The sequence below is a fragment of the Symphalangus syndactylus genome, chromosome 9 (genome assembly GCF_028878055.3).
Source record: "Symphalangus syndactylus isolate Jambi chromosome 9, NHGRI_mSymSyn1-v2.1_pri, whole genome shotgun sequence".
Lineage (NCBI taxonomy): Eukaryota > Metazoa > Chordata > Mammalia > Primates > Hylobatidae > Symphalangus > Symphalangus syndactylus.
The window spans coordinates 48,864,307-48,880,092 of NC_072431.2; the positions used below are offsets into that span (position 1 = coordinate 48,864,307).

General features: G+C 41.5%; 1 protein-coding gene across 10 annotated transcripts in view; it reads right to left on the minus strand.

Annotated features, from left to right (window-relative positions):
- The window catches only part of FMNL2 (formin like 2), a 323,185-nt gene that overhangs the window by 42,419 nt on the left and 264,980 nt on the right, over positions 1-15,786 (minus strand). For all 10 annotated transcript variants that reach the window (XR_008659997.2, XM_055292120.2, XM_055292119.2 and 7 more), the window contains exon 10: positions 639-713. Coding sequence is in view for 9 of the 10 variants with exons in the window: in XM_055292120.2 (XP_055148095.1) it covers positions 639-713 (75 nt within the window). In the remaining variant the exon portion in view is untranslated. The remainder of the gene's footprint in view (positions 1-638; positions 714-15,786) is intronic.

Consider the following 15,786-nt stretch of genomic DNA (forward strand, 5'->3'; position numbering starts at 1 on the left):
CAGAAGTGCTGCAACTCACTTTGATGTTCCTACCCAAAAATGACAGGACTGCTGTGGAACATGTGCTTGAATGTCACCTAACCTGCCAAGGAGAGCCCCAGTATGATTATACCCTCAGAGAATTACCAAAGCAGGATAGAGATCAGGGAGGAAAAAAAAATCACTGCTGCATATTCATTTCGGAGATACATACAGTCAACTCTACAAACCAAAGCACTTTAATTTTTAAGAGTATAGTCTGGGAAGGGCACTGGCAGGGGCCTGCAAAAATAAAAAAGGTCAAGATTGCTTCTACCTTAAGGATTCTTACACAGCATCATCAACAATTAAACAATGGCAGCATTTGCACCAAGCATGGCTGTTTCCAACTGCATGGCTTCCCCTTTATTTGCTATGATTACTACTTCAGTCTTTACTATACTGTGTATGTAAGGAATAAAATGGAAATCAAAGAGAAAATACAGATTAAGAGGGACATTCTAGATTGGATCTATAGCATGTTAATTGCAATTCCCTGTCCTTTGTAATATAGATACGTGTGTGTGTGTGTGTGTGTGTGTGTGTGTGTGTGTGTGTGTGTATTTAGAAAAAAAGTATTGAAATTGAGTTTGCTTTATTGAATACTGAAATAAACTCACCATAAAATCTATGTTATTGTCTTCATTCCTGAAATGTTCCATCAACTTCTCAAAGCGCTGTTTTTCTCCGCAAACCTGAAACACACATTTTCATTGTGCATGTGACTTTCTAAACATAAACATTCCAAAATTAGATGCAGAAATTTCAGCTTAATAATGATTTCCAGAATATCTATCTTTTTCTCTCTCATAAACTATTTACTTCCCTTCTAAGCTAGTTAACCCACAAACAGCCATATGAGCTGCAACCAAAAGCTGATCTTGGTTTCTTTTCCATATTCTCTTGATATTTTGAAATCCACATCAAATGTGTTTTTCTTTCATTGGTTGTCTTTGTAGTCTCACCAATTTTTTAGCATGCATTCGGAATCCAAGAATGTAGTCATGGTAAAAAAAAAAAAAAATGACCATAGTTTCCTTTTGTAAAAAGGAAAAAAGACATGCAAAAAGATATGAGTATTTAAATTCTTTAAAAGGCACATTTAAAATGTTCATATTATATATAACTGAATCAAAAAATCTCATTGCATAAACTACAATACAGAAATTAACCCACTGAAGGTGAGTACAGAAATCTGCAGTAATTTGTGAAGTAGCATCCCAGAATCCTGAAACACATGCGTTCAGCTAATTAATGTTTTCATTGATCAGATGAAACAAACATAAAATACTGGTAACTCCAGGGCCCAAAGGTATTTGCATATACATGAAATAAAATACGTGGAGCTAAAAAAAAAAAAAAAAAAAAAAAAAAAAAAAGTCAAAAAAGATTTCTATCAAGTGACTCTCTGGGGACTTTTTATCTTTTTTTTAGATTTTAGAGACAGGGTCTCACCCTGTCAACCAGGCTGGAATGCAGTGGCATGATGATAGCTCACTATAGTCTCAACCTCCTGGGCTCAGACAATCGTCCTGCCTCAGCCTCCCAAGTAGCTGGGACTACAAGCATGCAACACCACACCCAGCTCTGGAGACTTATTTTTAAAGTCAAAGGACAAACTTTAATTCTGTCAATGTCCTTGGTTGACTTTTTGGGGGCAAAGTCCTATCCCCACTGGTTTATTCATTTCACCTTCAGAAAATATTTCTCCAAACCACTCCTGACTGTTTGCTGCATTAGTAAGACACAGTCCCTTGGTTAACATTTTGCTAATTTAATCCAGGTTTCACATGCTAAACTCCAAATTTTCTGATTCCATTTGTGATCTCAGGGATAACTCAGGTCAATCCTCAAAAATTCTTCTAAAATGTTATTTCATAATGCAGCTATTTAATGCAGTCGTGTGAAACTCCATGTGAATATATATATTTTTTTGGTGAAGAGAAAGTCCCACGAAGGCAGGAATTCTGTTTTGTTCACCACATAGCATCTATATCAATGCTTAGTACATTATAAGTTCCCAATCGTATTTGTTAAATTGTACCAAATAAAAGATAAATGAGTAATTATGTTAAAATTCACTTCCCAAAATGATGAATGACTTCCTGTTCTCCATGATGAAGCATTAAACCATGGTAGACAGGCACCACCGGGGGTAAATCCTTAGTGGTGGCCATCTCCAAACCATATGCTGGGAACGTTAAAGTGAACAGCCTTCAGCCTCTGAGGGCCTGCTAGTCTCAAAGCAGTATTTCCAACAGATTCAGATCACCATTTACTGCATTTTCATGACAACTCTCCATGAAAATTTATTTATACCTGCCTTAACAAACCATAATTTCAGAATGCAGAGGGACAGTGCATGGAAGGTAGAGTCTAAAGTAAAGTCTTTAAAATTGGCCTGGCATGGTGGCTCACACCTGTAATCCCAGGGCTTTGAGAGGCTGAAGCAGGAGGATCACTTGAGCCCCAGAGTTCAAGACTGGCCCGGGCAAAATAATGAAACCATTGTCTGTACTAAAAATAAAAATTAAAAAATTAGCCAGGTGTGGTGGCACACACCTGTAGCCCCAGCTACTCAGGAGGCTGAGGTGGGAGGATACTTTGAGCCCATGAGGTCGAGGCTGCAGTGAGCCATGATCATGCCATACACCAGCCTGGGCAACAGAGCCAGACCCTGTCTCAAAAATACATACACACACACACACACACACACACATGACCAATCCCACACTGGAGAGTCTAATTCAATCAGCCCAGGCGGTGCTGGGGGGACACGGGCATGCATAATTTTAAAAGCACTATGGATCATTTTGATGCTCCACAATGGCTGAGAACCGGAGATTTAAGGGGTTACCACATTCTGCCCCCATCCTCAGCTGGCCCCTCTAGACAATATATAGCAAGTTCCTGGAAATGAAAGGTTTGTTGAAGGGGCTGAGGCAGTACAGGCCCAGCTCCCTAGACTATGACATCAGCCACATCTTATGCCCAAAGAGACAAGCAACCCTTGCCTGCAAAAAGGGACCTGTGAGCAAAAAACCCTGAGGTTTTACATGCAAAAGGTCAGAACTACAATGTGAATTTTCTTTAGCAGAAACCCCAATATAGGCTGGGCACAGTGGCTCTCGCCTGTAATCCCAGCACTCTGGGAGGATGAGGTGGGCAGATAACCTGAGGTCAGGAGTTTGAGACCAGCCTGGCCAATATGGTGAAACCCCATCTGTACTAAAAATACAAAAATTAGCCAGGAGTGGTGGCACACACCTGTAATCCCAGCTACTTGGGAGGCTGAGGAAAGAGAATTGGTTGAACCCAGAAGGCAGAGGTTGCAGTGAGCCGAGATCATACCACTGCACTCCAGCCTGGGTGACAAAGTGAGACTCTGTCTCCAAAAAAGCAGTTTACTTCGGTCTTGCTGTGGGTGATTGGTAGTGACAGTAAGAGAAAAGGAAAAGAGGCCATCCTGAATTCGGGGAGAGCTACCAGCTCTCCTGAGAAGCAGACCGTGACTCATGTTTGGTTGAGGGGCTAGGCACATGCTAAACTAAATGAGGCAACAGCTGTTCATGAACAGTTATGACAAAAGCAATTCCTAGGGAGGCAAAGCTCTTCAAAGAATGTCAGAAAGCTGAAGAATACCTTTTGCATAATCTGATGCTCTCAATTTATGAATTAGACCTACACAGAGATTAAACCTCTCTAATCTGATGAAAGGTTGAGAGAGTGGCAGAACCAAGGCTAGAACCAGGTCCCCAATGGCCAGCCTGAGGTTCCTTCTCCCACATTGCCCAGAATGCCCATATAAACATATTCCATTAAAGAAGGTAGTTAAGGCATTCCAGCATTATCTGAGACACACAGAGATGAAAAACATTATCACTAAAAAGACATAATCGTTATACCATGCATACTTTGACATCCCTGCACCAGAAATTTCCATGGAACCTCTAAAAATGATAGATTCCTAGAGTCTATATTGAGACATACTGCATAAGAATCTCCCCAGATGGGCCTAGAAATCTGTGAATACTTGTGGCTGTTGGACCAGCATCTGGGAACCAATGGCTCATATAGTATCAGACTGGCTGATTAAACCCCCAGTCTTTCTGACTACCAATTATAAACTGATTAACTAGATCATTAAATCTCCAGCTCATTCAACTTCTAACTGAGCAATACAAACACAGTTACTGTAACTGGGTATCACAGGAATGCCACAGGAATGGACCCACTGCCCCTACATAAGTGCAATGAATAATAAGGTAACCCAAAAATAATCAAGGGGTGCATGTTGGGTCTTAGAAAAAATAGGTTTTAAACGGCTGGAAAAGCACATGTGGACAGCAACAAACTACTCATAGCCTGTTACTTTAAAAGATGGCATCAAATATAGAAGAAGCAACACTAGATTTCATGGTGGATAAGGATCCCAAAAAACACATCACTAGCCTGGCAGATAGACCTGAAGTAGATGTTAAGAAGAGCCTTGAATATATGTGTTTCTTTAGAGATCCCTCATTCTGTCAACAGACAAATCCCTGCTGAGAACATGTGCATTACAAAACAGAGAAATACCTTTAATCTTAAAAAAAAAAAAAAAAACAGACTTAAATATCTTCCTATTTATAGCTGCTATGAACTTGGCAAAAATAACCCAAATGCACAAAATGACATTATGAATACAAATGCCAGCTTTGGGAAACCTTGGAAGCAACAGAGTGACTACCCTCCACGGTAAGGACTAGAAGGACCCCTACTACCACAGCTCCACCAAGCCCAAGGCTGCTTTGCTGCCAATCTCAACTAATGAACTCAGGGTTGTGTTTCCTGACATGTTCCACAGGCACAGCATGGATTCCAGAGCCCCCCTTGTTTCTGAGGAAGGAAAGGAAGCATGCAGGCCAGGTTCACATTTGTTTCTCCATTACTTAAGCAATCATTAAACAAGTGTACACTACAATCCCACAGGAAACAGGAAGATATGTTTGGGGAAGGTTGGTAAAAGTTGTGTCCCACATCAAAGGGAAGTCGTCTTCGTTCATACTGCTCACATCTGGAGCACCCCCACACACTGGGTGAAACAGGACCATCATGGTGGAACATGCTCTCTCCCTTTGCAGTGGCCTCTTCAGAAAATCGGTGTGGATGAAAGGAACGAGACACTAATTTTCAGTTATTTTCAGAATCCATGCATTGGCCTGCATGGGAATGAACTCAAGCGCTTCATCAAAACGTTTCTAAGAGCCAGGAGCATATTTACACATGTACATCATTACACATTCTATATTGATGCGTATCACTTCCATCTGCCCACAAAGGCCAGATAATACACAATGCAAAAACTTTTTAATAAAAAAGCTATATTCTTGCAGCTGAAACGTGTCATTCTTAACTTTTATATTCACTGGTATATCTCGTTCTCCCACCAGCTTTGATACCAGCTTCCAAATCAGTAACATGTACTCTATTAAGTGGGATGGGGAGAAAGTTTAAGAGCTACAGAAAAACTGAGCCGAGTAGAGTGGCAAGGAGCCCTTCTGTGCACTGGACTGCCCTATCAGGAATTAGACAACTACTGCTAGCAGCTGGGGCTACCAGAACTTAAGTAAACCAGTAGACAAATAAAAGTATATGCCCTGGAAAAGTATGTACCCTACTGAAAACCAAGAGGCATCTTCATTATAAATCATCTATAAACCAGTTGCATGTGAAAAAATTCACGATCCCAGTTAATGCTGTGTAAAGTAAAAATGATCAGGCTCCAATCCTGGACCACAGACTTCAGTCTGCTGACACAGCCACCTATCTGCCCATCCCTGTGAGGTCCTGCCTAATACAACTGCCTCTCTTTGCACCTTCAAGCTCTAACACTGATGAGGGTAAAGGGCTATAAGGGTAGAAATGGGACTATGTGGCATATTAGACAAGACTGTAAAACCTGGGTTATAAGTCACAGTTCAGCCACTACCCTGTTGTTAGCTTGGACCACTCAGCAAACGTCCCTGGACTTCAGTTTTCACATCCATCAAGTTGACAGCCTTAGGCCAGGTGCGGTGGCTCACACCTGTACTCCCAGCACTTTGGGAGGCCGAGGCAGGTGGATCACCTGAGGTCAGGAGTTTGAGACCAGCCTGGCCAACATGGTGACACCCCGTTTCTACCAGAAATACAAAAATTAATCGGGCATGGTGGTGGGCGCCTGTAATCCCAGGTATTAGGATGGCTGAATCACTTGAACCTGGGAGGTGGAGGTTCCAGTGAGCCAAGGTCACATCACTGCACCCTAGCCTGGGTGACGGAGTAAGACTCCGTCTCAAAAAAAAAAAAAAAAAAAAAAACGAAAAGAAAAGGGAGCCTTAGATGATACTGCTGGTTTGCAAGCCATACTTTAAGAAAGCAATCGGCCGGCGCAGTGGCTCATGCCTGTAATCCCAGCACTTTGGGAGGCCAAGGTGGGCGGATCACCTGAGGTCAGGAGTTCGAGACCAGCCTGGCCAACGTAATGAAAACCAGTCTCTACTAAAAATGCAAAAACTAGCTGGGTGTGGTGGCGGGCGCCTGTAATCCCAGCTATTCAGGAGGCTGAGGTAGGAGAATTGCTTGAACCTGGGAGATGGAGGTTGCAGTTAGCTGAGATCGTGCCACTGCACTCCAGCCTGGGAGACAGAGCGAGACTCCATCTCAAAAAAAAAAAAAAAAAGAAAAGAAAGAAAGCAATCAGGGCTACAGAGGAAATAAAGGAGACAAAACTATATGGGTTACAGAGCTGTGGGAGTAAGGGGGAATTCCAAGTCAGGGGCTTGGCAGAGAAAGGGAAAGCCTAAGTAAGGTTCTTGAGAATTCCACCCTCACTATCCAGATCTTCTTTCTTCTACTTACTTAGTTGTCTGATAAGATTGCTTTTGAGGAAAAAAAAAGGTTTCACTGCAAATAAAAAATTTGAAAAAAATTCTCTCCCTCAGTATGCTTGAATGTCTAAAATTTTCATCTAGCATGGCAATAGAACATGATATTGCCAAGCTGACTGGCATGGAAGCTCCCCAGAAAAAAATTCAGAGGAATGCACTTCGCTGTGCCGGCCCCAAGTACCAAACATAAAGGTCAAACCACTCTCTCACCCCATCTGGTTCACTCCTGATTGCGAAGCTGAGAAATCCCACACCCTGCACAGATAACATGGGCCACTCCCAGGACAAGCAAGATTCATTTTCATGTAAAGGAGAATTGAAGCAAAAGCACAACTTCTGCCAAAAAAATAACTCCAACTATGCTCTCCAACATCTGTGAAAGACATTTGTGAACAGTGTCCCAAACCATTTGGATCAATCTGGGACCCTAGAGGCAAAGGTGGCTATAGTTTAAAGCATCTCAAAGGGTGAGCAGCGGTTAGGGGATGCTTTCCCTAAAGGCTAATAGTGGAGAGGCAATGGTTTTACAAAAACCTTGGGTATTATCTTGCCAGCCAGATGTTGAAGTGAACACACTCCCAGACTTCAGCCACCTCTCTGTCCCTCTTCAAGGTCAGTAACAGTCTCTGGCTTTCCCCACAACAGCTCCCAGGGAACCATGCAAAGTCTGCAGCCAAATTGAGGCCTGACTCTTATGAGATGGCTATAAAACATGCTTCTGGGTTAGTTATATAAAAATTAAAGGCCCTTTGCTTAAGTGTTTCCTTCTTGCCTTGTTGCCTGGCGCCTGCCTCAATACTTTCTTTTTCTCTTCATACAATAGGCCCCTGTGATCTGCAAGGCTCCCTGCAGGAAGGCACCGTTTTAGAGGCACACTCTATTATGACTGATTAGACGACCCTTCTCGGGGCCTGCCTGAGAACAAAAGTTCCGTTTTCTTTTCAGGGCCTTGTGAAGTGAACAGTTATTTCATAGTTCGTCCTAGGTGAAAACCATCTTTTACCATCTACTGAGTGCACCAGCCGTCTGAGGTCACTGACGCCATAATGGCTTGATGAAACCACTTTTCTGGGGTGTTCTGTGGCTGTCAATGGTCTGTTATTGTTGTCTCTTGAAGTGATTGGACATTTCATACACATACACCACACGGCAGCTGTGACAGAAGCAGATCACTCCAACCTGCTGCTGGCTCTCATGTCTCCTTGAGATTTAACTGTGAATATGTTCATCCAGCTGAAATGCTCTGAAACTGAATAACCTTATCTCACTCTGCTAAAACAAAAACTAACGAAAGCTAAGCAACTAAATATATTCTACAACCTAGTCAACCCTCCTCCTTCATAAATACAACATTTATATCAATCCTGGACCAGGAGATGACTATGAGCCTGAGGTTTCATCTGCATAATGCTAAACACCCTTGTGAAAACTTCAGTAACTTTTCCAGGTGTTTCCAAATATCCAGATGTTTGGCAGGAGGCACACAGAGCAGCCAGATGACTGTCTTACTTTCCACACCCATATTTTGCTGTACTGAATAAAGAATCCAAAGATAGAAGCAAAAGGATAGTAAAATCCCCGAAGGACGACTCATTAACGCATCACCCCTTAAACGAGAAATGTCTTTTTACTACCTCTCTAAAAAAAAAAAAAAAAGATGACCTTCAATAAATTCTAGAGAGTAAAACTCCTCCTTACAATAGGTCATAAATGATCTCTTTCCAAAATATGCTTCAAGTCCTACCTGAACCTCTCTAGCTTCAATGCAAGACTCATATCTCCTGGTCATTAGGAAGGACAGAGAGTCTTTCAAGGCTACTTGTAATGGTTAACTTTATGCGTCAACTTGAGACGGTGAAGTGATGTCCAGAGAGCTGGTGAAATATTTCTGGGTGTGTCTGTGAGAGTGAGTAAAGAAGATGTCCCTCTCCAATGTGGCTGGGCATCTCCAATCCACTGAGGGCCCGAACAGAACAAAAAGATTTTGGAGGAAGGGTGAATTCTCTCTCATCTTGAGCTGGGACATCCATCTTCTTCCCCTGCCCTTGGACAATGGAGCTCTTGGTTCTCAGGCCTTCAGACTTGAGCTGAATGACACCCTAGCTTTCCTGGATTTCCAGCTTACAGATGCATACCACGGAACTTCTCTACCTCCATAACCACGTGAGCAATTCTCATAATGTTTCCTCTTACATCTACAGATATATCTATAGATGTCCTGTTGTCTCTGTTTCTCTGGAGAGCCCTGACTAATACACCTCCATTTCTACTAGAAAGCCAAAATACCTTTCATTTCTTCAATAAAGAATGATATTTACTGATTGACTGATTGAGACAGAGTCTCGCTCTGTCACGCAGGCTGGAGTGCAGTGGCGCAATCTTGGCTCATTGCAATCTCTGCCTCCTGGGGTTCAAGCAATTCTCCTGCCTCAGCCTCCTGAGTAGCTGGGATTAAAGGCACCTGCCACCAGGCCTGGCTAATTTTTGTATTTTTAGTAGAAACGGGGTTTCGCCATGTTGGCCAGGCTGGTTTCGAACTCCTGGCCTCAAGTGATCCGCCCACCTCGGCCTCCCAAAGTGCTGGGATTACAGGCATGAGCCAGCGCACCCAGCCTGAGAATGGTATTTAAATAGCTACCTGAGGATTACATGACAAAGGCCTTCAGTCCTCTCTGGGATGACTTACCAGTCAGACCCCTCAAAGTAGAAGGAGCCTAACACTGTTCTTTATTTTCAATCATTTATCTTCACAGCTTAATCCTTTGAGCATATCCAATTAGGTCAAGCTGAGCAAGGGAAGGGACACAATGACATCTCTAGAGGTCACCACATGTTCTCTAAACCACAGCAAGAGCACGTGGCTAGAGCTGTCTAAAGCCTGCAGCAATTTCAGATCTCGGGGCCTGCGCAAGAGGCAGCTGTCAGCCCATGCTCTCCTCACACCTAAATCACTACAAATCTAATCAGTGCACGGTGTGCCATGAATGCAGAGTCCTTGAAGACAAGGACTCTTGGATAGATCAAATATCTCAGGCCAACAACAGGCAAATGCCTGCAGTTTGTCTACAGCTTGCTTCTCTCATTTTCCAATCCTTCTACTTTCATCTTTGCTTTTCCCCAAGTTCACCCTAACACCCATGGTCACCTCTGGATCTTAACCAGAAGGACTTTGCACTTAGCCAGTTGGAACCACTTCCACCCAGCCCAAGATGACAGCAGACAATGGATTTGGGTACCAGTTCTAAAAGTGTGGTCCTTGAACACCAAGGGTACTTGAGGCCCTTTTATGAGGTTTGTGAGGGCAGCATTATTTGTATAATAATACTAAGATGTTACTTAATACTTTCACAGAGTTGGCAGTTGGCACTGGTGGCACAAAAGGAACAATGAGTGAATACTGCCAGTGCCATAGCATGCATCAAGGCAGTGCACCAAATTATACCGGTAATCCCTGTATTCATCACAGCCATGCATTCTCAGTTTAAAAAAGCCAGTTTCACTTAAGAATTTCATCGATGAAGCAGTAAAAGGTATTAATTTTATACATCTCAACCCCTAGATACACATCTTTATGACAATCTAGATGATGAAATGAGGAGTCTGCGTAAAGCATTTCTGCCGCATATTGAAGTATGGTTGTCTTCAGGAAAAAGCATTTCTGTGATTATTTCAGTTGCAAGATGAACCAGCCACTCTTTGTTCTTACTTGAAAGCATGACTGACAGATTCAGACTTATGCACTTGGCAGGTATTTTCTTGAAAATGAACAAAGTGCACCTTTTAATTTAAAGATAACAGCTGACAATATTTGTTATCAATGATAAAAATTAAGCTTTCAAACACATGAAAACTGTACCCACCACCAAGAGTCTGACTGCTTTCCAGTATTTAAAGAATTTTCTAATGAGATTGGAGGTAAAAACAATGCATGTGATTTGTTAAAATGGTACATTAGGAAATGTGCCAATTATTAGAAGATCTAGATAACTGAGTGTACCATTATTTTCCAGATGATCACTGAATGTTGTTACAAGTTTATAAATTCATTCAAGGTGCAATATAGGCAAATAGATTTTAATGCAACAGTATGGAAAAAGTTCATCGATATGATTTCGGATTCTACTTTGTAACTAACCTTTAAGAAATTACTACTTGTCTAGTGTTTGTATAGTATCAAAGAAGAATGTCCACTATTATCTGAAAATGCTGGTGACATAATTCTATTTCATCTACATATCTGTGTGAGGCTAAATTTTCTTCATCTACTTCAACAAAAACAACAGCAGAAGTGACTAAACGCAGAAGCAGATCTAAGAATGCAGCTATCTTCTACGAGTCAATCTCCCTAAGTGCTGAGATTACAAATGTGAGCCACCATGCCTGGCCTGAAATTTTGTTGTAATTTCTAATATGGAAAATATCAACATATAACTTGCATAAACAAAAGCTCTTTAGGGACCTCAGTGATTTTTAAGAGTATAAAAAGGGTTCTGGGGCCAAAAGTTGGAAACTACTGGATTACAGAATAGCCTCTATTTCTACAAAGATGATGAATTCTTAAACCTAAAATCTAAAGAAGCAAATAAATGGATAACTAACAGTAAAATTCTTTGCAAGATTGTTTGGGAATCAACCATACCATACAAAGAACTACTAAATGTACCACCTCTGCATAAAAATGAAGCCACATCACACAGAGGCCAATAGTGTCTTCATATAGAAAGGAGCCCTCCACCATTTTCCAAGGTAGAAAAAAAAGAGCCAGGAGCAGTGGCTCACGCCTGTCATTTCAGCACTTTGGGAGGCCGAGGTGGGCGGATCACTTGAGGTCAGGAGTTCAAGACCAGCCTGGCCAATATGGCAAATCCCCATCTCTACTAAAAATACAAAAATTAGCCAGGCGTTGTGGCACGTGCCTATAATCCCAGCCGTTCTGGAGGCAGAGGCGGGAGAATCGCTTAAACCTGGGAGGAGGAGATTGCAGTGAGCCGAGATGGTGCCACTGCACTCCAGATTGGGCAGCAGAGCAAGACTTGGTCTAAAAAAAAAAAAAAAGACTTCCTTGCAATTCTTCTGTTTAATAAGGCCAGGTACAATCCCTGGTACTTATCAGGTTGGATGGAAGCAGCCCCTAACTGTTCTCTGATTATCTCTGGGATGTACCCACTCTGTCACATGTAGACTCATTATAAGGCTAGAAGTTATTCTTTTACCAAAGCCAGGTGAATGTTAGATTTCAAGCAAGAATATGAGAAAGGGACAGAAAGAGATCTCCTCCGCATGGGAAAAAAAATATATATAGAACACACATTCCTCAAAGTTCAGAAATTCATACTGAATGAATCCACCCAAGTAAACAAATTTGTCTGGGACGCCTGACACCATAATATCAAACAATCATGGGCCGGGCATGGTGGCTCATGCCTGTAGTCTCAGCACTTTGGGAGGCCAAGGCAGGCAGATCACTTGAGGTCAGGAGTTCGAGACCAGCCTGTCCAACATGGCAAAACCCCTCTCTACTAAAAATACAAAAATTAGCTGGGTGTGGTGGCGTGTCTGTAGTCCCAACTACTCAGGAGCCTGAGGCACGAGAACTGCCTGAACTGGGGAGGTGGAGGTTGCAGTGAGCCGAGATTGTGCCACTGCACTCCAGCCTAGGTGACAAGAGCAAGACTCTGCCTCAAAAACAACAACAATCAAATCAATCAATCAATCATGAACAAATACACAAGGAACAAAAAGATCATTATCTTTTACCAATGTGCTAAACATGTTCTTGACACGTTCCACATAAAAAGCACCATTTACTAATTTTACACCTATTCCTGGAAAATAGTTGAAAATGAAATGAAAAATTCAGTGTTGTTCTTGGTGGTGAACCAGTAAATCTGGGATATCACATGTGTTGCTAGTACAGTTATTGGCAGGGAAGGAGCCCTCATTTTCCACTGCCAAAACCAAACTGCCAAAACAACACAGAGCCTATAGCTCATGTTACCATGACGGGCCATTTCCACTCCCCTGTGATGCAGAGTTTGCGGGGAACATCTTGTCAGAGAGCTCAACTGCAAGATGAGGGGTGACTGACAGTGACTGGTGGACCATAAGAAGGAACCACTGGGCTATTTTCTTCTAGTGAGTGTGTTTCAGTCAATTGTGAATGAAAACCGAGTCTGACTATATATTCTTGGCAGACTGATACACAGAACTAAAGAGCTGGGCAGTAGCCACACACACCACTGTGTTGAAAGGAATAAAGAATGGCTGTTGAGCTGCAGTGGGCATAACAGTTTGGGGTAGGACAGGGGAGCTGGGAAATGAAAAGCTTAAATCAAGACTCAAAAGTTCCATCTTTCAAAAGCTACACAAGCCAGGGATGCTTCTTCCGCAGACAAGTCCTCAACAGTACCTCGTGCGGTGGTACTAACAGCACAGCCAGCTCACTCTCAGTCTAGGGAAACAGCGAGGTCCTTAGACACACGGCAGATTTTTAAAATGAAACTTGAGCCAAGGGATTGATGCAGCCACCTTCCAGGTAGTCATAAAAGGGAACTTAGGTCCGAAGTCACAAGACTGTCTAGTCATAGTGATCTCTTTTAGGATTGTCGCTATCCTGCCAACTGGCCTCAGACATGTCAGTTTTTGTTCTTGTTTGAAAAATGAAAGCACCTATCATTTTATTATCTAGGTATCTTGTTTTCATATCTGCAGTCAAAGAAGCACTTAATCTTTCTTAGAGGGAACTATTTGAATATGTACACAAAATACATGTTACATATACAGGCATGTGTACACAAAGTTTTATATACAATCATAAAATTGTAGACTTGGAAGAGATATAAAAACCACTTGACTAACTTCTCACCTAAAGCAAAAACTTACATCACAATATACCAGACCCACCAGGAATCCTCTCATCCTCTTGACCATCTTCCCCTTTGTACTGTGCTGGTCTCTTCTGAGCATCCTTCTAGCCCATTCTAACCTTGTCTCTTCACTCTTTTCCTTCTGGACTGGGGTCCCTGTGGGGGAGTTTTCCTCCTTAGTTACTTAGTCACGATCCCTATTTGGCTCTCTCTCTCTCTCTCTCTCTCTCACACATACACACACACACACACACACACTCTCTCTCTCTCCCTCTTTCCCTAGTCACCTCTGTTTAAACTTAAGTTCTCTAATTCATTACCTTCACTGCACAGCTAAGAATCTGACCTCGGGCATTATACCCTCACTAAAAAAAAAAAATTTTTTTTTTTTAAAGTTTTATTTTCTTTGCCTGAAAAAAGAAATCCTCAGATTGTATTTGTTCACTATAGTTGGGCTACTTTCCTCTTCATTAAGTGTATATTATTTGAACAGATTCTTATTCTCCTCTTGTGTCCATTCTCATATTCGGTGGATCACCCTATCTCTTGTTGCCTTTTCTTTCATTTTTTGGCTGCATATTCATTGCCATGGCCACAAACTGGGTCCAGGGCTCAGTCATTTGACAATTGAACCACCTGTCTTCCAGACTCCAGCATCTCTCCCCTCTACTGTATTTTCTGCAGAGCTACACAATACTCCTAAAGTTTTAACCAGATTACATAAAAGGCTTTTTGCAGATTTCCACAGAATCAAATGCAATATATATATAGCATTTTTTAAACTGTAAAGTATTATGTAACTATGAATTTCTTTCCCTTTCTCTTTTTTACCTCCTATTTGTATCTATCTTCTAGTTGAGCTGGTTGTTTTTTTTTTGTTTTTTGTTTTTTTTTAATCACAGGTTTCCAGTCTCTCCACCACTGTTTCCTCAGAACCTCATTCATGCTTGCCTCTTGCCATGTTTTATTCTGTAACATGGACCCCGGTCAGATATTTTTCCTGGTTAAAGAACAAATATATTCTGACTTATGCTGCCTTTGAGACAGATTTCATGCCAATCTCTCTGCTCCCAGAATTCTCTCCATCAAATCAGGTCTCTTCCCTTCCTGATCACCCTGCTCAGGACCTACCCACTTCTCCCACTGGGCCCTGTACAAACAGCATGGTCTGTTCTGAATTTTACCAGTAATTTTAAACACCCCAATAATCTACCCAATCTCTAACCATTCCCATTAGGTTTGCTTTTTGGTGGAAAATTGAGGGCAATATAAGAACATGTGTGGAAAGTGCCTGGAATGTGAGACATGTTAATGTAAGGCTGTATATGAACTCTGAGTTAAATGGATCTGTGTAAAAATCCCAGAGTTGCCATTTACTAGAGACGTCAGTAGGCCCATTTGCTCTGAGCTCTCCCTCTGCGTTCCTCCCTCAGATGGTGTATCTGAGAATTAACAAAATAATATATACTAGTCTGCCAGCACTAAGGAAACAATAAACAAACAATAAATTTTTTATTAAATAGAAAATTAACTAATAGTAGCCTTACTATTTCTGCATATGTATACGCCTTTTTATGTACATGACATAAATACACTAATGTTTATAATAAAGAAGAAAATGGAATTGATTCATGAACTCTGCTCATGCTTTCTTTCTGAAGAGAATTGCTGGTTTGAAAGAAACCAACAAACAAAGCCCTTATTGACGAGAGACTCCACATAAATAAAAAACGTGCTTATGTTTTACAAGAGTTTAAATTTCAAATGAAATTTGAACTTGACTCACACATAGAGAGTCAAACTCAATACACACATTCATTGTCAGTAACACCTAATGTTTTGGTTTAAATTATACTTAGGTATAAAAATATAAATACATGCACAATTCTTAAAGTTTTAAATTACTGTCCTCTTAGTGTTGACCTGAGTGTATATCTGGTCCTCAACTAAATACCTATTAAAGTCACTCCTGCCTTTCTCAAGGCAATACA